Source organism: Gouania willdenowi, chromosome 1 (genome assembly GCF_900634775.1).
Source record: "Gouania willdenowi chromosome 1, fGouWil2.1, whole genome shotgun sequence".
Taxonomy (NCBI): Eukaryota; Metazoa; Chordata; class Actinopteri; order Blenniiformes; family Gobiesocidae; genus Gouania; species Gouania willdenowi.
The window spans coordinates 16,929,336-16,953,649 of NC_041044.1; the positions used below are offsets into that span (position 1 = coordinate 16,929,336).

Below are 24,314 nucleotides of genomic sequence, written 5' to 3' on the forward strand. Positions count from 1 at the left end.
ATGCACAAATTATAGGGGAACCAGTGACACATATCTTTAATCTTTCCATCTAATATAATATCAATCCTGATCTTCGGTCATACAGCTTTTATACTCCCCTTACTGAATAATTATAGGCCTTCTAAAGTCTGCATTGTAATCATGGTCTTAGAAAAGTTGGTGAAAGTATATTAAAATATCCAATGTTTCTTATTTCTCCTCATTGGTCTGGCTTTAGGTAACAACACATATGATGCCAAGAAGGAATACTGTGCTGCACTTTTACTAGACGTGTCCAAAGCTTTTGATACTGTGGGTCATGGTATCCTACTGGCTTCTCAGACCAAACTCAAGTTCACAATCGTGTGCCACACGTCTCAGTTTTAGAATACTATGCACACTTGTTTGCACTTTTACATTGATAACACAGTGGTTTCCTGCCAGTCAAACCCAGTTGACCAGGTCTTTTGGACCTGGTCAACTGGGTTGACTTTCTAAAGTCTGCCTTTAACATCATTCAGTCTCATTTAACTGGTCATCACCATTCACACTTGGGCTGGGGATCTCCCGGTATCTCGATACGATTCGATACTCAATAGATGCTCACAATAACGATAATATCTCGATACGGTGATTTTGCAAATATCAAATATTTTGTTCTTAATAACCTGCAATATATCTGGTGAAAGAAAAACAAACTAAAATATAGATTTTATAGTCCAAAACAGTCCAAATAGCAATAGTGCAAAAACAATGACACTCTTGTAGTAGTAGTAGTAGTAGTAGTAGTAACATAACTAATTTTAAACATTCAAAAAACATGACATCTCATGTCTCTAAAGTATAAACATAACAAAAACAAATATTTAGCAATTGAATAGAAAATTTGACATTTATCTTTTAAACGGATAGGCTAAATATTTCTTAATGTGAATAGATGCTAAATGCATCAAAATGTTCATTTTCAATGTATAAGGCGTTGAACTTTAACCTTAGAGCAGAAAAATAAGTTTTCCTCAAACCTGAGTTCACTGAATCCAAAGAAAGGGCGGAGCCTAATGTGCATGCATGTGTCAGAAGTCCTCCTTGTAGGCACCTCATCCACTCTCTCAAAATCCAACAGTTTCCATATTTCCTTCAACAACTCTTCTCTCCTTCCTTCCCCTCAGGTTAAGAGTCTGGGTGTCATCCTCGACAGTACACTTTCCTTCCACTCACACATTAACAACATCACCCGGTCTGCCTATTTTCACCTGCGGAACATTTCTCGTCTCCGCCCCTCTCTCACCCCCCACACCACCGCCATCCTTATCCACAGCCTTGTCACCTCCCGCATTGATTATTGTAATTCACTTCTCTTCGGCCTCCCCAACAAATCCCTCCAGAAACTTGACTCAACTTCAAAATACTCCTCATCACCTTCAAAGCACTTCATAACCTGGCCCCTCCGTACATATCTGACCTCCTCCACATCGCCACCCCTGCCCGCACACTCCGCTCTTCCTCCACTCTCCAACTCTCTGTACCTCCGGCCAAACTCATCACCATGCTCTGGAATTCGCTCCCCACTAACCTCCGTACCATAGACTCCCTCCCACTCTTCAAATCACAACTCAAAACTGACCTCTTCAGACATTCCTTCTGCATCTAGTCACACATTCACCACACCAACACTGTACCCTGTTTTATTCCGTTGTACTTGTTTTTATCTGTTTTATTCTGCTGTTTTTATTGTGTTTATTTTAATGACTGCCCTGTACAGTGTCCTTGGGTGTTCTGAAAGGCGCTTTTAAATAAAATGTATTATTATTATGATTATGCCCAGAGGTAAATGCACTTCAAGCATTGATTATGTCACGAGCAGATAAGAAAACTGTTTCTGCCGACACACTTGTACCAGGGACACATACATTTGTGCTAGCTTAGAAACATGAGAGTGCACAAGACGCTCTGAAATCCTTTCTGTTTAACATTATACATTATTTCTTTAAAATACTGTTAATTAATAGTGCCTCATACACAGACTGTTTCCATCCACACATGCACAAGCTACACCGACTCTAATCTTTGGGTGCTCACTGGTTTGAGCACAAAAGACAGTAACCATCCGCGCCATCTTTGGAGGATCGCGTTTTTAAACACTCTTCTTTTGTCTCACTAAAATTGCTTAATAAAGCAATTAAAAGTAATTACGGTAAGACAATACTGCTGCATAAAAAAATTGCCACAGTAGATCACATGATGGATCTAGCAAAAAACTGGCCAAAGACGTCCGCTTTTTCTCCTTTCCGAAGTAGAAAAATAACAAACATAAGATGAGGAGCAGAACAAAAGACGTTGAATGACTGGATAGCAGCAGTAAGGAGAAAAGACGTCGCATTTAACAGCATTCCTGAACGTATGGGAGTGTGTTTTTTTCATTTTTGTCAGGAGAGTTCTATGGTGTTTTGCTGGTGCAATCTGGTGATTTTCTTTGATCTGACTTTTTCTTTGATATGCCTACATTACTCAGCAGACTCCGCTCTAGGTTCTGGTCCAAATTGTCTTTAGTCTTTGTTTCTATCTTAAAGAAATGCTTGGAAAATCATATTAGTATTTGCATTATTGGGAAAAATTAACAATTTCTGTATTTGTAGGACAACAGCACATGAAATATTAGAAACTAATCATGGTTGGATGCCCTCTTTGCTCTTCAGGCACCAGAAGATGAAAGTTCCTGTCAAAGTCAGATTTGATTTTGTAGAGGAGAGCTCGCTAGAAGAGGATTGGATGGTACAATTTCAGGTGGTCGACAGGGCACAACAGGCAGCGAGCAGATGGCTAAATCCTGATGACCAGTGTGAAGAGTGTGTGCTGTGCAAGCCTAGGTGCAACGAAATCAACCATCTTCTGGAGGAAAATAGGAATTTGTAAAACTTGCCAAAAATAAAGTCCAGAAGAGTTTCTAAAGCATGATGATAAGATAGTAAAATATTACACTGGACTTCCAAAGATTAAACTTTTAATGTTTTGTTGGGCCATGTAATCCCCTTTCTGCCACAAGGAAGAAGAAAGCTTACTCTGTTTCCAATGATACTGGTCACTACCCTGTGTCTGAGTTTGGATCTGCCATTGCAGAACATCAGTCACCTACTTGATGTACACAGAGGAACAGTGAGTGCAGTATTTCACAAAACTTTTAATGTTCTGTATGACTCCAATGCTGAAATGGCCAGACTGAGACAGTTTTCAAGTCAGTATGCCACACCAGTTTGGTGAGACATTTGGGAATCGTGTCCAACCTTCATGCAAGGGCGCAACCCTTTTCACATTAGAAACACAGCCACACACTTCAATTTCTAATTGGTATAGCTCCTTAAGGAGTCATTTCATTTATTTTCAAAGGGTGGGCTAGATACACAAGTGATACAAGAATAACAGAGAACTGTGGCTTCCCTGATAAACTTCTGCTAGGTGACCTAGTGTTGACAGATTGGGGTTTTGAAATTAAAGAGAACATGGGGATGATGGGTGCTGGAGTAAAACCACCAGCATTCCCAAAGGGTCAATGACAGTTCGATGCAAAGGATGTGGAAATAATGAGATCCCTCACACACCGGTGGATGCACGTGGGAAGAGTCATTGGAGCTCCACGAAGCAAGTACAAGATACTGCCTTCAAAAGTCCCAATCAATATGGCTTTGCCATGTGAAGGACGAGAATGTCACATTGTTGGACAAGATTGCTGTGGTTTGTTGTCCACTCACAAACATGTGTTCAAGTGTTGTGTGACAGGTTCTAGAGATGATTGATTGATCACAATTGTAATGGCTCTCTTTGTAACATCTTTCTAAAGGTAGAAAATGATTTACAACATAATGAAGACTAAGGCACTCAATTGTGTCTTTCTTTAAATAGTTTTTACAGAAAGGTCGTCATCCCCTGGACCTGTATTGCATTTGTAAATATAGCAAATATTGATTTACCAGCGCAGCGTGAGGAGACAAACATGGCATGCTGCCTGCCTTCTTCTCTTCCACAGAGCATTTTCATGAGCTCCTTTAATTCCAGTTTTCACACTGCCAAAAAGCACATCTTTGTTTTGCTCGGGGATTCAGTCGCCGCATCTATCAACACCCGATTATTCGCTCGATGGAATTGGCCAGATACGAGTGCTTATAAATTACACGTTCTATCGTACGACCCAGTGTGCTCTCAAATTTGCACTTGTTTTCACGCAAGGTTGATAAATGAGGGCCACTGTGTGTGTACTCATACTCACTAACACAGTATGCCCCCTGTGGTCAAATATGAAAAGTATGTGTTGTAAAAGAAGTTGAGTTGTACAAGGTGCACAAATAAATGCCCTCAAATAAAAAGATTGCAGTTAATCTTATTACTTTCTCACATCTGGCAAATTCACCTGGCGGGGCAGATTAAACCACCAAGTTGAACGATTCTGGACCACATGGACCACAACCCAGTGGTTTCCAATCTTTTTTGTCCTGAGTACCCCTTTGCATTTTTGTCAAATTATGTGTAGCCCCCCTCTTCATATAAGTACCCTCCCCATAATTCCATATTCTTTTTCATTTGTGGAACAGCGAACTCTCCTAAAGCTCTATGTGTCTCGAACATTGGTTTCCTAAGTCTTAATGGAGCATAGGGCAGGATTTGTGAAAAAATAAACAAATTTTAAATTTTTTAATACTAATGGTTGATGAAGCGCTCAAAACCGAAGCGTATGAGCCCACACACATTTCTACCTATTGCTTTTGTGTGACACATTTTGTACTGCTGTTCTGGGTACAAATTTCCCACGCAGTTATACAGATGTGAAATCAAATGAAGCTGGTGTGCGTTCTGAACGGCTTGGAGAGGCAGCCCAAAACCGGAAACAGAAAAGAAGGAGAAGCAGACGGCTTGGAGACTGAAAGAAGACGAGCATGCTGGACTAAACTACTGTTTGGTTCCACAGATGCATGTGCACAGGTCTTGCAGTAAACAGTAACATGAACGGCGAGTAAATGAATAACCATGTCACAGTTAGAGTGCGGATCGGGCCGCATTTTCTCGTCCGAGTCTGACCCAACAGTGAAAACCTCGTTTTGTTTTTTCACAAAGAAATGACATACAGTATGTACATTTGTTTTAGTGGTGAACACCGATTCTATAAACAAATAACTGTTAATGTCAACATCAGATCAGCGCACGGGTAACAAGCAAAAGTCAAACACTACCAGGCGCAGTGCATGCAAAAGACCCATCTGATCTATTTACAGAATCCATATATCAAAAATAAGGATAATCCATGCTATTGTGCAGAAAAAGGAATGTTTCATCTATGTATTCCTTTATAATTGTCCTCCTTTGCTACATTCTCTCTCCACTGGGATCCTGCTCTCAAAGTTAAAACTGCATTCTTCAGTGCTACAGCAGCTGCAGCAGGACAGGAAGAAAGTTGCATGCAAACGACACTATGTGACTGAACTGAACACCAGTTTTAAGTATCTGTCCAAACCCAACCCGTCCGGTGCCGTCGGGTATTCATCCTCTAGTAAAGGTGTCTAATCAGCTGCACTCCGGTCCTAAAGAGTTGATGCACGCCCCTGTGGCAGCTTGGCTGATGACTGCAGTTACCCTTACTACCGTGGTGTCACTAAAGGAGTCTGATTTTCAGATCCTGCCCTATACTCCTTTAATCTACAAAGTCAAAACAACGAGTTTATTCATTTATTTTAAATATCATGCAACTTTTACTTCAACAGTAAGTACCGATAAATATGGTCTCTTTTGTAAAATGTAGCTAATTTTGGTCTCCTATTGTCAGAAGTATGACAGAAGTATGCCTTGACAGCATAAAATAATCCTGTTTCCAGAATCTACAAGAAAATAACGTATTTTATTGAGCACTAATGCTGTTAGTTTGTGATGATTTTTTTCAAAAAATAGCCTAAAAAAGAATGAGGAACATTTCCCGATTGCTTTAAAGTTGTAAAGATGTAAAATCTTTCAGAGTACCCCCTGCATTGTGCTGCTGTACCCCTGTTTGGGAACCACTGCTCTATATCATAGGCTGTTTATTGTTCATACACAGCTCCCTTGGTGACATGTGGGGGCAGTGACACACCTCTGCTGCTAGTAGTGTACGAGAAGAACAACAATAACAAGTTAGTGAGAGTCGGCGTCACGGGAGACTCTGAAGGGAAAAACAATGCAGATGTAAAACCTACATTACCATAAAAAATTAAGATATTCTGTATATATGCAGTATATGTATATATATATATATATATATATATATATATATATATATATATATATATATATATATATGCTTCACCAGAGGTGTACAAGATTACATTTGCAGACCCTTTTCTCCAAAGCGACATACAACAAGAGCAGTTAGGGTTACCATCCCATGATGGCCCTGGTTGAATTTGAACTGGTGACCCATAATAATATTATGGGGGCATTGGTGAATAATAAACCTTAACCATAAGAATGAGGTAAAATACACGAACAGAACAATCAAGCTGAACACCTTGTGCCTTATGCCTCACTTATTTATGATTCATCACAATTTCCTTTGAATCAAAGTGACATAACATGCCCTCTGCTCAGCACCTTTCCACCTTTTTTTTTTTTTTTGTCCCTAAGAATTTTAACATCCAATTATCCTAGTACATGAGCACAGCTCAAACATAGGATGTTTTTGGTTTACTGTTTGGTCAAAATATCTTTATATTTATTGAGCTTGGAGGGAAAGGATGCAATACAATTACCATTTTCCACAAATGTGTGTGCAGCAAAAATATCTACGATCCAATATCATGTGGATGAATGCTGATGCACACTGAGGCTGAAGCCAGGAGGTTATCAACGTGTAGAAATGTTACGCAACCATCAAATGCACTAGGCTTTGTTTTTGCATAAGATGATAGAGTCATTTAGATGCCCCGAAGTCTCTCTCCTTAGGCAAGACAAGGCAAATTTATTTGTATCGCGCATTTCATACACAAGGCAACTCAATATGCTTTACGAGATCAAAAAGTGCAAAAGAAAACATTCAACAGCTTAAAATCTATAAGAACATTAAAGAACAAACAAACATCATTTAAATCATTTTAAATCATCAACAAACACATGACATCAACAAAATGACCTAAAATCTCTCTCTCAATCATACGCAGTAGAGAAAAAAAGTGCTTTTAACTTTGATTTAAAAATGTTCACAATAGATGCTGACTTCTGCTTTGCTGGCAGATTGTTCCACTTCTTTTCAGCAAAACAACTAAAAGCAGTGTCACTATGTTTGCTATGAACTCTGGGCTCCACTATCTGACCCGTGTCCATAGATCTGAGAGACCTGCTGGGTTCATACCTGACTAACATCTCACTGATGTATTCTGGACCAAACCCATTCACACATTTATACACCAGCAGCAGAACGTTAAAGTTTATTCTGAGGCTGACTGGGAGCCAGTGTAAAGACTTTAAAACTGGAGTAATGTGCTATTGACCTCTTTGTTCTGGTTAAGACCCGAGCTGCAGCGTTCTGAACCAGCTGTAACTGTTTGATGCTCTTTTGGGGGATTCCTGTCAGAAGACCATTACAATAGTCCAGTCTGCTGGAGATAAAAGCATGGACCAGTTTCTCCTGATCTTTCTGAGTCATTAAACCTTTCACTCTGGAGATGTTCTTTAGGTGGTAGAAGCTGTTTTTGTGATAGAATTGATCTGACTGCTGAATGTAAGATCTGAGTCAATCAGAACACCAAGGTTTTTGACTTGGTCTTTAGCTTTTAAAGATCGAGACTCAAGATAATTGCTGACAGCAGTCCTCTTTTCCTTGTTACCAAAGACAATCACCTCCATCTTGTCATTGTATAGTTGAAGGAAGTTTTCACTCATCCAGCAGTTTACTTTTTCTAAGCAGTCACACAACACCTCTATGGGACCATAGTCATCTGGGTTCAGTGATAGCTGTAGTTCGTAGCTCTGATAATCAACCTTACAGTTGTGTAAAATTTGTCCTAGATAAAGCATATAAAGGCTAAACAGAAGGGGTCCAAGAACAGAGCCCTGAGGAACCCCACAGGACATTGGTAATCTGTCAGATTCAAAGTTTCCAATGCTTACAGAATAACTTTAAAATGTCCCTTATTTTCAAATCCAAAACTTGACAGGTATGGTTCTAACATATAAAATGTAGTTTTTTTTAAGTGGCAGCACCATGATGGTGAATGTTATGGCTACTTATACAATGTACATGCAGCTTTGTCACAATATAATAATAATAAAAAGAAACTTTCAGTATTCCAATAACGAACTTCAAAACTGTGAGTCACCCTGGCTTGCCATTCACAGAGTAGAATATTGGGGCTTGGTAAGAAATGCATTTAAAATTTATTTTACTCGAATAACTTTATATTTTGAATCTTGGAAGTAAAACTTTAATAATGACGCTTTTCTCTCTGCAATCATCATCCAGGTTTATTAAGGGTTTAAATGGGATATGAAGCCAGGGAAAGTAATCTGACGAGGTTACACAGAGGTGGTGTTTATGTGTTACCAGCCTGAGCCATGTTTAGATCATTGTTTGATATGTAAAAATTATAATAACCCAATTTTTTCAATTCAGATCAAAGTTGGAGTCACACTAAGGAAATGGGGGTAAAACTTTTAATGATCATAACTCATCTATTTTCATCATAAGTCACCTTTTCATCAAAAGCCACATTTTGTAAGTAGCTTCAATGTCACCATCTTTATCATTGTGGTGCCTCATATTGTCAATCAACTTTAATAATAAAGTGATCTGGTTGACAGGTTTTTACTCTCCTCTGCAGGTTAAATCTAGCAAAGATTCCTAATTAAATCAAAGTGATTGATGATTTTCTAATCACAGTAAGTAATTACACTTTTTTTCAAATGTACAGAGCAACACTTTAATATATGTGCTGTCCTTATGTTCCATGTATTTCTGCATCACAACTCCATGAAGTGAAACAAATAATACATAAATACTCACTTGGCACCAAATCTAATCATCAATCTAATAATCAATGGTTGCGATAGACACACACACGGCGCTTTTGAGGATATATGGTCATAACTTGCCATGGACTTTCTAGATGATGTGTAAAATAAGTATTGGTGGTCTGAGGTATTGGATGGTTTAGGAACAGTCTTATAGAGACCAGTACTCTCTGGTCTTTGGAGAGAGCAGATGTGTTTTCATTCGCTCCGATAACACGACCTTGGCTACAGCTGGCTACAGCTGAACAGCCTGAAAAATTGGGCCCAAGACTGAAGGAAAATGGTGAAAAAACCGCAGGGAGGCCCTTCAGAACCCAATTCGGGTTTGGAAGAGGTCAAGGAGATGATACGCGAGGGTCTACAAAACCTATCTGCCGAGATAAAGTCGTTGGAAAAGACGCTGGAAAACTCACTGGAAAACCTACAAAGCGAAGCAAAGGTACTGAAAGAAAAGAATGAAAGAAATGCTGAAGAGATAAAATTGTTGAACGCCAGGGTTGAACAGCTGGAACAAAAGGAAAGAGAGAAAGATGTCATCATCACAGGCCTAAAGATAAAACCCAGGAGTTACGCGAGTGACGAAGAAACAAAATCGATTGAACAACAGGTCATTGACTACCTGGAGTCGAAGGACATTGTCCTGAACCCTGACAACATCAACTCCTGCCATCTCCTGCCAAAGAAAAATGATAAGAGAGCTGTAAAAATAACCTTCACGAATAAGAAATTCAAAGGACAACTACTGAAGCAAGGAAGAAAGCTGAAGGAAATGAAGGTTTTTATTAATGAAAGCCTGACAAAAAAAAATGCAAGCATTGCATGGAAGGCACGCCAAATAAAAAAAAGGAGGAAAGATTCTAAAAACGTGGACAAGGAACTGCAGGATTTACATCACACCACTGGGAGAAGAGAACGGAAAACCAATCCTCATCAAAACGATGGAAGACTTGGGAAAATACGAAGGATCCACCTAAACAACAACATTACTGATGGTAATCATGGATATGGACCCAGATCTATATAAACACTGAAACAAAACTCAGACTGTGATTATTTTACGGAGACTGAATTAAATGTGGAAACCAAGAGTAAAAAAGGTCTGTCATTTATTCATTTCAATTGCTAGGTGGTGGGGTGATTAAGGATTACATTAAATTTAAATTCAAAGTGTTTATTGTCATATGTGCAGTTAGAAACACGTTTTCCTGTACAATGAAATTACTACCTTGCTTATGAACGAAGATATAATAATGTGTTTATCCAAGTTAAATCTAACAGTGGAAAATACAACACTGCCAACAGAACTAACAACAGCTGGATTAACCTTGATGTAGAGACAAAACAAGCTGCAAACTTGTGTGTCCAAAAGAGACATTCCCGAGTGGTGACATTATGGATGAAAAGGGAAAAACCTTCCGAACACCTTCGAAAGAGGAACTATTCTTGAACTGGAGGAATACTAACAACGTCTGGCAGGGAACAAGGCCAACACAAACAACGATAGAGAGGAGGAGGAATAAAAAAAAAAGAAATAAAAAAAAAAGACAACACTGACTACAGATGAGAATACACAAAAAAGGACTGTTCAGAACAACTCAAGAATGTTTGACCAGAGAGACATGTAAACCCATGTAAATTTGCGATGGTAAAACAGGGGACGGGACCCAGATAGGCAAACTGCTTCTCTCGTCTCCTTTTTCGGCATGTACAAAAAAAAAAAAAAAAAAAAGTGAATGTAACCATGTCGGAAATAAACTGAATAAATAATTAAATAAATAAAAGATATAGAATCATAGATCTGAGCTATGGAATAAAAAATACGTTTTTATGATTCTATCGTTGCATCATTGATATTTCATGAGGGATACAGAATGATGAAAAAACATTTTTTATCAACAGTCCCTGAGAATTCCTCAGATCTCTCCCAACTATGAAATGGATCTCCACGCTGAAGAGCACCAGAGTAATGCAATGTACATTTTTTCAAGCATTTTTGAACTTTTCAAAACCCATGCAGCACTCCACGCAACTCTTTTTTTGAGGAAGTCTAAGTATGTTGTGCCCCAAATTCATCTATTCACATCTCTCAAATAAAGAAGTTGATTAGAAAAAAACAAACGAGTCTGACTGAAGACACAAACATTGAGGCTGGTTTGACCCTGCACCTTGATTAATATAATATATAATAATTTTTTTAAAGGCGGAAATGTTAGTATTGTGATAAAATTGCGTGAAAACATAGTGGAAATAACTGTACAATATTTGTGTATCCTGAGTCATTCATTTAGTTTGACTTCCTGATAGGCCTGATTCTAAACCCAGTGCCTACCTATGCACAACATTGTCGCAGGGATGTTTTTCAATGAGGTCATGGTTCAGACTTCTAATCACGGGGGGGAAACTCTGAGCAAAGGCGGCTCACTCTACACTTCCTGCTCTGTCTCAATAATCCACCATCTGTGTTGTTGCACTCAGAGTGAAGCTTGTCTGACAATAACTCAGTTTGTAATAACCCCACGGTGACTTGATTTAATAAAATAAAGCTTTACATTTGGAAGCCAGAGGCTCAACCATGTGAAACAGATTGGTATAGCTGAAGCTGTATAAGCTCACAGGGCAATTACCCACCATAGTTTTCTAATGAAATTAAATTAGAGAGCAGTCTTTCAGTAATAGTGCAGATCAGGTACACACTATCCTGTCTTACCTAAACAAATTAATGCATATTCATCCACTCAAACTCAATCTCGAACTGACAGTGATGTCCTCTTATTTTGCTATAGAAACAAACGTAAAACTCATAAAAATTCATGAATGTAAATCACTGTCTGTTTCAATTCTATGTCAAAGTCGAAAGGGCTACACTGTCCTTTTATGTCAGGATGAATAATAAATGTTTGACGAATGGTAAGGCTTTTTTCATGCATTCACAAGCAGTCTTTGACTTTGTTGCTAGAAAGGTAATCTCCCTAACTATTTACAAATGTAGGAGTTTATCTTGACAATTTTTATAATTTTTTTCCCGGGAGCTGCAATTAATTTCTGATTTAAAAATAACGACCACATCTTCACCCACATCAAATCAATATCCATTACGTTATGACCACCAGTGATGAGCAGTCAGGGTAGGTAGTGCCTATATCCATGAAAAAGAACACTAACACCAGCAACAACCACCTAATGTGACACTTGTATGCAACAACTGCAATAAAGTATGTCTTTCCAGAATTTGCTTATATAGCCATAGCAGGCGTTGCATCATTATACACTGACAAACAGCGCAATAACCTTTTGTCTCTCAAGACAAACAGATGCCAACAATAATGTTGTATGCATACACATGTACAACCACATAAATCATTCCAAGGTGAATGAAATATGTTGAATAAAATATAATGTGGCTAAAATGTCTCCGATAGTGTTTTCCTGAACAACAGAGTGCTCTGTTTCATATCAGTTTTAATCTGATAATATGGCTCACATATCATAAGATATGGGTTTTAGGCATATTATTGTGTTGGTAACTTACATGATATGCATCCTTTTTCAGTCTTTGTGAGTTTATCCTCACTCCTTATCACACAGGAGTTACCCCGTAAGACAGTGGGAATTACCCCGTAAGACAGCGGGAGTTACACCGTAAGACAGCGGGAGTTACCTTGTAATTGTATGACAGTGAGAGTTACCCCGTAAGACAGTGGAAGTTAACCCGTAAGACAGCGGGAGTTACACCGTATGACAGCGGGAGTTACCTTGTAACTGTAAGACAGTGAGAGTTACCCTGTAAGACAGTGGATGTTACCCCATAAGATAGCGAGAGTATCCTCATGAGACAGCAAGAGTTACCCGTAAGACAGTGGAAGTTAACTCGTAAGACAGCAGGAGTTACCCCGTAAAATAGCTAGAGTTATCTCGTAAGACAGTGAGAGTTACCCTGTAAGACAGTGGAAGTTACCCTGTAAGACAGTGGAAGTTACCCCATAAGACAGCAGGAGTTACCCTGTATTACATAGTGCTTCTCCTGATGGTTGTATTGACAACATGACTTATCATTTTGACTGGCTTATTCAAACAATGAAAACTAACATGCGTTCATTGACGCAGATATTTGCTTTTGAAAGATGAACAAAGGCTTTTGATCTTTGACTGGCTTAGGACCTGAGTCTTAGGTGATCCATGGTGTTTTGCTATTTGAACAAGTTGTTTTGAATAATGAAACTGGGCAAATGTTGAGGATGATTCAAGAAATGGGCTGTACCAAAGCGACTGAGAAAAACTGTAATGACAATTAGAAACTTGTACCTTTACCTCCCAGCTCCAATGATTGGGACTTAATGTGATCATGAATCTGTTTACACTCCTCGACTTGATTGAATTTGTACTCAAGTGTACACGTACAAGTACAGGTAAGTCATACATAAAATACTCCAGTTCAAGTAAAAAGTAGCTCAATTAAATAGTACTCAAAGTAAAAGTTACGAGTTACGAGCATGCAGTAAACTCATATATGAACTTAAAAAGGAAGAGACAATTGGAACTTAAATTAATTTATCCAAGGCATTTGTATAAAATAAAAAGGATTGTCAAAATGTACAGTTGTTATTTAAATAATATAAAACCAATTAATTTAATTCAAAATATTAAAAAAATTCCCAGGCTTTAAGTATAGCTACATTTATGAATTCTAAAACAGTGCCATGTGGGTAATAACATAATACTGCAGGTAAACACCACAACCTGAATCAAAGAAAGTGGCTGCATGGGCTTTGATCAGAAATGGCACGACTAAGAACATATAGATTATTTTATTGTTGTCTGGTCTTTTCATTTTTTGTGGTTTCACATTGTCCATTGATCATTATAAAACTAAAAATTATTTACTCGGTAACGGGTGAAGAAATGTAACAAATTACTTATTTTATAACTTACTTAAGTACAAGTAAAATTTCGGATTTAGAAATATAATCAAAAAAGTACAATTACCCATAAAAGCGTCTCAATTACAGTAATATGAGTACTTGTAATCTGTAATTTACACCTCTGAATCTCATTCCCTACAATTGTAATCAAATTGATTTGTGAGGTTCCTAAAGGTTCCCACCCCTACATGCCAATGCATTCTTACATCCTTCTTTTAGAATCCAAATTCACTGGGAATTCTTTGACACTTGCTGCTTTATTTTAATTTTGGACAACTTGTCAACTATATGTCTAGACACCTCCTTTCTACGTTTTGTTTCATTGGACCCAGAGGTGTAAAGAGTACTCCTATAGGAGAAATACTGTTACTTGATTGAAATTGTACTCGAGTACAAGTCATACATAAAATACTCAAGTACAAGTAAAAAAAATAGCTCAATTAAATAGTACTCAAAGTTAAAGTTACAATAGTTACTTTCACCCACCATGTTTATTTTGGGTAATACATCTTGTCACAGGTCCCTTGCATACAGTAAACATCTAGTATAAACTTAAAAAGGAAAAGACCAAATTTTGCACAATTTTTCCCCCACAAAGGCATCTGTTTAAAATAATATGAATTCTTCTTCTTCTTCTTTTTTTAATGGAATAACACCAATGAATTAAATTAAATGACCAGGCTCTAAGTATAACTACATTTATCAAGTACAGTAGTAGTAGTAGTAGTAGTAGTAGTAGTAGTCTAGTAGTTTCACAATATCCGTTAATCATTTAAAAAAAAAAAAAAAAAAAAAAATACAAATGAACTCAGTAACAGTTGGATGTAGAAATGTAACAAATTACTTTAATTATTTTAAAACGTACTTAAGTATAAGTAGAATTACTGATTTAGAAATATACTCAAAAAGTACCCATAAAATCAACTCAATTCCAGTAACGTGAGTACTTGTAATCCATTATTTTGACCTCTGATTGGACCATAATACGTATATATATAGATATATATATGACGCAGAGTTATCGTATAGAATGAACCGATATGAGCTGAGTTTGCACAGCGCGCCTTTGATTATTTGGGTCACTTACGACGCATCCGGGTTCGGGTCTAGCTATACTTTGGCAAAGTGACGCTCATCATATGAAGCCACAGAGCTTCATCTCAGTGCTAAGAAGCCTTTTTGGATCATTTTCCTCTCCTTCAACCCGTTCACCCCTCCTCTGCCCACCCAGTGCGTCCTCAGAGCGCACCGGTGCACACCGCACCACAGTTTTTCTCTGTGTGCATTAGTCTACCTGCATAGTCTGCAGAATTTAAGGTTTTCATAGTTGTGCAATCGTAGCATGTGTCTGATCTAACTTCATTTGTCAATGTGCTTTAAATTTGAACAAGAAAAATATTATAAATATTCATGCCCTCTGTCCAATATATGAAGATAGAAACATCCATTTTTATGATTGTAAAAATCAATCAAAAAATTATAGCCATACACAGATGACAAATAATCATTGGCACACATCAGTGCTGTTTTCTAAAGGAAGGTTTATAAAACATCAAAATAATACATCTCACTGTCAGCATCAACGTTTTTAGTAATGATGTTTTGGGTAAATCAAGAGAATATCATATTGATGTGAGATCATTTGTGGGCGGTGCAACCACAATGCAACAAAAACATTTTATTTATTTATTTATTTTACAAATAGATTCTTTTTTCATTAAAATGCAGACCTCATACTAATAAATAATACATTTGGGTTTCCAAGCAAATACAATTTTAGTTGACAGCTTAATTGAACTTGTCCTATACATAAACTGGCCTTTTGCCTTTAATAGCATCTCAATGCAGCAATCTGATCCAACAAGTGTTGCTTACAACCATAACGTTGTAATTTTCACCAATATGAAATATATTATTTTCATTATGTCACCTATAAGTAAAAATAAATAAATAAAACATTGTGCAATATTTCTGTTTGGTTTTTGTAGCCATAATTTATGTATGCTGTTTAGAGGATACAGGTACTCCCCCCCCAAAAAATAATAAAGAAACCATTGGGTAATATCTGGGAAAAATCTTTAAATTAAAATCACAGTTGGTTAATTTTCTATAAAGGCAAAAAGTTGTTTCCATGTACACTATCTTATTCATTTTGAATTAATACAGGTGGTTCCCAAAATGAAAAAATCTACTCTCTTTTTTCAGATACTTTTCTACAAATCAAACTTTTATGTTAAACTATAGTTTCCTCTGGTATTTGTTTCCTTTTTTCCCTTTTTAATGCAATTGTTGTTAAAGATCTACATCTGCGAGGGATACCAAGCTATTCAAATTCAAATTCAAATTCAAAGTGTTTATTGTCATATGTGCAGTTAGAAACACGTTTCCCTGTACAATGAAATTGAGAGTCAGTGGAAAGCCTAAAATCTTTGGGCGTGGCTTTCATTAGCACATTTTAATGTTCACTCTGGACAATAACTTGTGTGCTAAAAATTTTATAGTTAGACCACCTGTGTCAAACTTAAGACCCGGGGGCCAAATCCGGCCTTTAGAACATCCAATTCGGCCTGCAGGAGAAAGTAAAAATGAAAGTGAAAACACAAAGCATTGTGTACATTACCAAATAATTAAGTCGTAGATATCTCAGTCCTTCCAAATACACAAATTCAGTAAAACTGTGCAATATGTTTACAGGGCTTACAGTTTCCCCACACTTATATCACCATGATTGGCAGTCATTTTTAATCTTATATTGTTGAAAAAACTTTCTAAAATCCTGCAATTTTTCTCGAATTATTCTAAAAATGCTCCCAAAATTAAATTACAATTTGTGCAGTAACAGATATATGTCACTTATTGTCAGTGCATTACACCCTTCACATATTTATACGTAGATGTGCATACTAGGGCACATTTCTTTCTTAAAATTGCTAATTTTCCCACCTATAATCTGCAGCTCACTTGAGATCAAACTGCTCTGTATTTGCCCCTGAACAAAGTTTGACATGCCTGTACGGTGTACATTTTAGGACATCCTCAGGTCTCAGAGTGAAATATCAGATATCAGCAAAACCATTCATCAGTCCAAATGGACATCAGCAAATAGGCCTCACTTGTCAAACCGAACGCCATCAAATGAAATTAAAATAGTTTTAAAGGTTAAGATCAACATTTAATTTGACTATGTATTTATTAATCAAACAATACATTGATATGTCTTAACTTTTAAAAAATATGAAAGAACGGCCTTTCATCTTATTTCGTCATGTGTACTTCCGGTTCCTTCTAAATAAAACGCCATCTTGTGTTTTATGGCCTGAGGTCGTGTTTGGTTTGACAAGTGAGGCCTTTTCATCTGACATGAGTCCGTTTGGTCTGATAAATGATACCTCACTCTGAGACCTGAAGATGTCCTAAAATATACACCGTACGCCTGGGTTTGACTGCCTCATGTGTCCTACTGGTCTAAGTTTAACTGAACATCGACAGCTACTTCTTTTTGCTACATATTTTTGTTCTTTTTACTTTATGAAGACCTTACTGAACAGAACAGTATGATTAACATTTTGAATCATTGATTTCTCCCCACAGACTGATAGAAAGAGATGCTCAACCATGGCAGTAGCAGATCAAATTAACAAGACTCAGATGGAAGGCTTTCACCTAGAAGCCATAGTCTCCAACTGCAGTTCAACTACATGCGATCGACCAGAGGAGAGCTTCTTTATTCTGGAAGATAGCACAAAGCTCGTTGGAGTCCAAGTGGTTTTAATTCTTGCTTACAGTTCCATCATCATCTTTGGAGTTATTGGAAACTCCTTAGTGATCTACGTCGGATGCAAGTTTAAAAGTCTACAGACTGTGACAAACTTCTTCATTGTGAACCTGGCTGTGGCGGACCTGCTGGTGAACATGCTGTGCCTGCCGTTCACACTGGTCTACACGCTCTATGGTGAGTGGATGTTTGGTCAGGTGTTATGCTTCCTGCTGCCCTGTGCTCAGGGCATGGCTGTGCACGTGTCCACCATCACTTTAAACGTCATTGCTGTGGACCGACACCGCAGCATCGTCAACCACATGGAGACCAAACCGTCTAAAGAACTGTGTGCTTGTGTAATTGTCGTCACGTGGGTGGTCAGTGCCTTGTTGGCCCTTCCTCTTGCCATTTTCAGGGAGTACGGGACTTTTGACCTCCCATCGGACGAGACCATCCAAGTGTGTGCAGAGAAGTGGCCAGAAAGCTTCAGGAATGGGAGCATCTACAGCATATTTATGTTGGTGGTGCAGTACGGCTTACCTTTGACCATCAACTCTGTAGCTTACATTCGTATCTGGAGGAAGATGAGGAGCCGTGTGTGTTTTCGTCGAAATGACCTCAACCAGCTCAGGAATAAGACCACCAAGATGTTGCTGACCATGGTGGTGGTGTTCGCTGTCAGCTGGTTGCCATTCCATGCCTTCCAGTTGGCTGTGGATATTGACAGCTCGCTGCCATCAATGAAGGACTTCAAGCTGCTTTTCACCGTGTTCCATGTCATGGCAATGTGCTCCACGTGTGTCAATCCCATCCTATATGGATGGATGAATAGTAACTACAGGGCAGCATTTTTGTCAGTGTTTAAGGGTTGGATGTCAAAATGCTTCAAAGTGGAACCGATTAAAAAAGGAGAAGAAAGAGTTTGGACTCATTGCACAGCAACACACGTGTAAAGAAAAATGCCTGGATGGACAAAAGACTTTGAAACCAATTAATAAAGGGGTATAAACATCCAGAATCTAAGGCCTTGAGCCATGAAGAAATTGGTGATATGTCTTTGTCTCCAGCAAGTTCCTCTTCTATGGATGATATTTATCATACTTAACAGAAATCTGTTTCCCCTGCATATTCTTAACAGGGTTAAGACTGATCTACCTTTTTATTGCCTCTCTTTTGGGATTTGATTTGATAACACTGTTAAAAACTGTCACACTGTGGTTATATAATGAAAAAAATATAAATCCACGACTTTTGTTTTGCTCCCATTTTTCATGAACTGAACTCAAAGATCTAAAACATTTTCTATATACACAAAATACCTATTTCTCTCAGATATTGTTCACAAATCTGTCTAAATCTGTGTTAGTGAGCACTTCTCCTTTGCGAGATAAACCATCCCACCTCACAGGTGTGGCATATCAAGAGGCTGATTGGACAGCATGATTATTGCGTAGATGTGCCTCAGTGTGGCCACAATAAAAGGCCACCCTGAAATGTGCAGTTTTGCTTAGGGATGTCGCAGTGCAACACATCTCCTTCGCATAGAGTTGATCAGGTTGCTGATTGTGGCCTGTGGAATGTTGGTCCACTCCTCTTCAATGGCTATGCAAAGTTGCTGGATATTGGCAGTTACTGGAACATGCTGTCGTGTACGTCGATCCAGAGCATCCCACACATGATCAATGGGTGACATGTCCGGTGAGTATGCTGGCCATTCAAGAACTGCGAAGTTTTCAGCTTCCAGGAATTGTGTACAGGGCTTTTATCGTCTTCATCTGTTATCCAAAATTAAGCCGTTTTTATCTTTTAATCTTTTCAAGCAAGTCGTCCATGCTTTTATTTCAAGTCGTCTGGACTACTGCAACGCACTTTACTCGAGTCGGGCATCAGCCATAAAGCACTTTCCCGCTTGCAGTTATTCCAGAACGCAGCAGCACAACTTTTAACAGGGACCAGAAAATGTGAACATATCACCCCAATCCTTGCATCTTTGCTGTATTTGCTTTGCTTGCATCCTGTTAATTTTAGAATTGATTTTAAAATGTTGTTTGTTTTTAAAGCTTTGAATGGACTGGCCCCTCAGCATATCTCATCCAAATTCACAGACGCCCGCGTGCTCTGAGGTCTGAGGGCCTGCTGCAGCTTGAGGTTCCTATAGGACGAACCGCAGAACCAGGAGGGGCAGAGCGTTCTCTGTTGTCGGCCCTAAGCTGTGGAACACTCTGCCCCTCCACGTCCGAACAGCCCCCACAGTGAAGTGTTTTAAATCTCATCTTAGGACCTACTTTCATTCTCTGGCTTTTGGCACCGCGTAAATTGTGTGGTTCCCTGTGTCTTTTTTTTAAAATTTTATTTGTGCAAGTATTCCCATTGAGTACAGCCTAATCAAATGCAAACCCACCATATGTTGCATTGAAGAACTGATTGTGGTCAAGAAATATGAACATACTGTATGCATGTATGATTAAGAAAAACAAGTTTCAGCTGTAAATGACCTCTTTGATCATGATTTTTAATCATATTTTATCACAGTGATGACATTTAAGAACAATTTAAATTTACAAAAATCCAAGGTAACATTTTGAAACATTGTCATTTTTGATGAGTTACGTATGTATCAACTCAGGGAGTATGAAGAACCAACTCTGCCATAACTAAATATAAATACGTACAGATACATGCCATAAACAAAATAATAAAATACATGAATAAGTAGCATTTAAGTATTAAGTGACTTATTGATTTATTTATGGCATGTATATTAAGATATTGAGCGATTTATCTATTCATTCATTCATTCATGGCATATGTTTGGAGGCATCCATTTATTTATTCAATTATTTTTAATTATGGCAGAGTTGGTCATTTACAGGTTATACAGCTCAACCAAAGTTATTTGATTATAAACAAAAAGCTTAAGGGAGGTGATTGATTTAGTAGAACTTGATTATTTGTGGCTATATCTACATTCTTTAGGTGAACAGTCATAGAATGGGTTCACATTTAAAGAAAAGACTTTCTCGTGAAATGAATTATTGGAGGAGAAGAGTCTTGAGTCTGCATGTTCTTATAGTTAAAGAGTAATGAATATGTGAGATGAAATCCGGCTACAGTTTTATATCTTTTTTTTATGTAACATAAAATGTTTCCCCTTAATATGTGATTTGGTTTTTTGTTTTAATTAGTAATACTTTCCCCTGTTTATGTTATTAAACTGATAATAACATTTGAGTAAGTTGCTTATTGGTGTGGTAAAGATCTTTTTAGGCCTGTTATAATATCACGAATGGGGAAAAAATGCATTTCAATGCAACACACAACAAAATGTATTAAAAACTGTTTGCAACTGCAAGGATTTTAAGAATAACAGAGATCATTAAAGTTTGCCAAGTATTCTAACGCTCTGTGCAACTCTGTATTTACAGGATAAGTGAGTAAAGAAAATGAGACAAGATGCAACAATTACAATAATTTGACATCTATTGTGTTTTTTTTCCCATCTCTTTCTAGAAGCGTAGATTCTCTCTAGTCTTACTTCTTCCAATTAGCGTTAGAATTCTTCTGACAGAACTGAGTTTGATTGGCCCACAGAGACGAGTCCTCACGATGCTACTGGGATTTATTAGTCTTGACCTTGTTGAAAATTCTCCACATTATTTCTTCCTCCAACCACTTTGTATAAACTACTGCGTGCTGGGAAAACCCCAGATGTGCAGTTGTGCCAGTGCACTTGTGTTTAAGTTGTTGCGTCATCAAAATTAGACTCGTGTTGACATACGTTGCTGTTTTTGTAAAATACATTTCGACTCAGTGGTGTAGGGGGCCGAAGGAGTTTATTTATTATTAGATTCAGATTTAGATGCAATAAAATGCTTTTGTTGCTTGCTTCCCGTGACATCGACAGAGCAGGCAATCACATGAAGTGGCCTACAACAGAATCAAGTGCACCACAGAGCTAAAAAGTCAATAAACAAACAATAAAGTGCAACACAACAGAATCAACTACAACAAAAATAAAGAGCAGAGTCAATGGGATGTGTGGACAGGACGGTTTGAATTGTTCTAAAGCCTGATGGCCTGAAGGTAAACCTGAGGGTTTACAGTGTCCCTTAAGATGTTTGGGGCCCTCCTCATGACATGGATGATATAGATGAAAAGCTGCTACACAAATTTTCTGGGCAGCTTTTATGATTCTTATGTTGGACGCTGCAGTTTACACTGAGCTGGTGACAACACTCTACTGTACCTTGGTAGGAATTACCGAGGATTTTGGAGCACATTCCTATGAAAGATGAGATTAAATCCATTATAATGGTAAAATGCCACGTTTCCTTTTGGAAAGAAGAACAATTCCTTAAAGAAATTGCTGTTTTAAACTCCTAATGAACCAGTTATAAACCTACGAAAATCTAAGAAAATTTCTAAGATATTTCTAAGAGTCACTAAGAGCTACTTTTAGCCTTAGGATGCTTAGTGAATACGGGCACAGTACTTGGTAGTTAAGTTGATGTGTCCTACTATTGATGTTGAACATAGTGAACATTCGGGATGCAACAATATCAAAAATTCACGGTAGGATATCATCATGGTATTAAGGCCACCGTACAATATTATTGTGGTATTGTAAAAAAAAAAAAAAAAAAACCTACTGTAACTGAACACAAACATTTTTGCTCCAATGTTCTAATCACATTTATTACAACAAACCAACAGGTATTTTCAAGTGCAAAGAATGGTGCAGACACACACGCGCACACACCTCTATTGCCTTGAACAGGCTGTGTGATGCATCACTTACTGCAATTTGTGGTCTGAATTTTTCCGCTTCGATGCTTGGCTGATGGCTGCAGTTACCATAGCAGCCATTGTGTCACTATTGAGTCTTATGTGTTGATCCTGCCCTAAGCTCTTTTAAAGGGGACATATCATGCTTTTAAATCCTTCCTTTTTACATATAAATCATACAGTTATGGTCTATTTAAAGCAGAACTGCGGGTGGTGTTTAGCTCAGTGGGTTGAACGCCCGCCCCATGAACGGAGGCTGTAGCTCCTCACCTGCAGCCGGTCCAGGTTCGATTCCCGGCCTGGGACCCTTTGCTGCATGTCATTCCCTGCTCTCTCTGATCCCTTTCCTGTCAAGCAACTGTCATATAAAGGCCACTAGAGCCCAAAAAATCCTTAAAAAAAAATATTTAAAAAAAAAAAAAAAAGCAGAACTGCAATGCTTGGGTCTGAATTCCTCATTATTATAGCTCCACAGGCCCCTTTTCTACCTCTTTTCTGATGTGCTTCTGAGAGCAACTTGTTTTGGTGCGGTCTATTTAAATGCAAATGAGACACTTCATACCCCGCCCCCTCTCCAGGTTGCAGAGGTGACACTCGGTTCAACTCCACCCTGTTCGGCCATTTTTGTAGTTTGATAGAAGAGATACAATTGTCTAGCAGTGCAGAAAATGTTTATTCACACATTATTTACAAAATGTCAACAACGGAAGACTTGTTCATCCAGCCTTACATGTTCGAGCCAGAGTCTGACCCGGCGAAGCGTGATGAAAATGAAGATGATGAACCTGCAGAACCCTAACAAGTGAGCTAACACAAGCACCGAGCAAACGCTAGCGCCAAGCTAATGTTACGAAATGCATTTTAATACAGTCTTTACGGAAACAAAAACGGCAAAATGAAATGACTAATGAAAACTTTAGACTTAAATTAAATCACGTAGGCCATATCATCAAGGATCTAAAACGAGCACACAGCGCCAACATATGAAGATGGTGCAACTGCTAATGCTAACAAAACAATGACAGGGACGTCTTATCACACTTTTTAGTGTTATTTACAGCTTACCGAAGTGCTCTGTTCGTCGTCTCCAAAGATAAAAGGAATTGAACCCTCAATCAGACAAAGTCTTTCTGTAAATCCTTTTTTCTGGCGGAGGTTGCTGAAGCAGTCATCCTTGAAGTGCTTCACACACAAAAATGACCTTACCCACAGATGTGGGTACATTTCCGTGAAAAATAAAACTCAACCAGGCACTTAGAAAAGGTTCTGATGCTGGGAGACGGTGTAATGAAGCGTGTGGGTTACTACATCCAACAACCGAACATTTTGACTCATCCTCTCGTAACTTCGGCATTCTTGAGCTTGGACTACAAAATAAAAGCGAGAAATAAAAAGTGTTGGGCCTGGAGTCGATGTCCTGTAATATTTCATTTGGCAGTGTGTTCCATGCATGAGTCGACCTATAAGTGAATGTTCGTTGTAGTCATTTCGATTTTTTTTTTTTGGTAAAATAAACTTCCCTGCAGTGGCATGCCTCATACTATAGTTGTGTTTGTCATTGCTAAATAGCAGGTTTTAATAGAGGATTTGTGGACATTTATAATGTACAATATTTTTAAAGAATGAGAGTAATGAATACAGTAACCTTTCCTGCACAGATAACCACTTCAGTCTGTTTAACATGAGTTTAGAGCTGGTTTCGTACTCACAGCCCAACACCATACGTGCTGCTCTATTTTGTATGATCTGTAATTTTTTAATCTGAGCTGCTTAACTATTTGATCATTTTGATGGACAGTAATCCAACTATTGACTTGTGTGTCAAACAATATTAATACCTTTTTACCATAGTT

The 24,314-nt window shown here is 38.1% G+C and overlaps 1 protein-coding gene across 1 annotated transcript; it reads left to right on the plus strand.

The window, feature by feature from the left end:
• The first annotated feature begins 17,534 nt into the window (after window positions 1–17,534).
• Window positions 17,535–18,629, plus strand: npy2r (neuropeptide Y receptor Y2). The gene has a single exon (XM_028436967.1). The coding sequence runs from the start codon at window positions 17,535–17,537 to the stop codon at window positions 18,627–18,629; it is 1,095 nt and encodes a 364-aa protein (XP_028292768.1).
• Window positions 18,630–24,314: the final 5,685 nt, after the last annotated feature.

Coding starts and splice junctions, on each gene's coding strand:
- npy2r (XM_028436967.1), top strand. CDS start 17,535: ATGGCAGTAGCAGATCAAATTAACAAGACTCAGATGGAAGGCTTTCAC.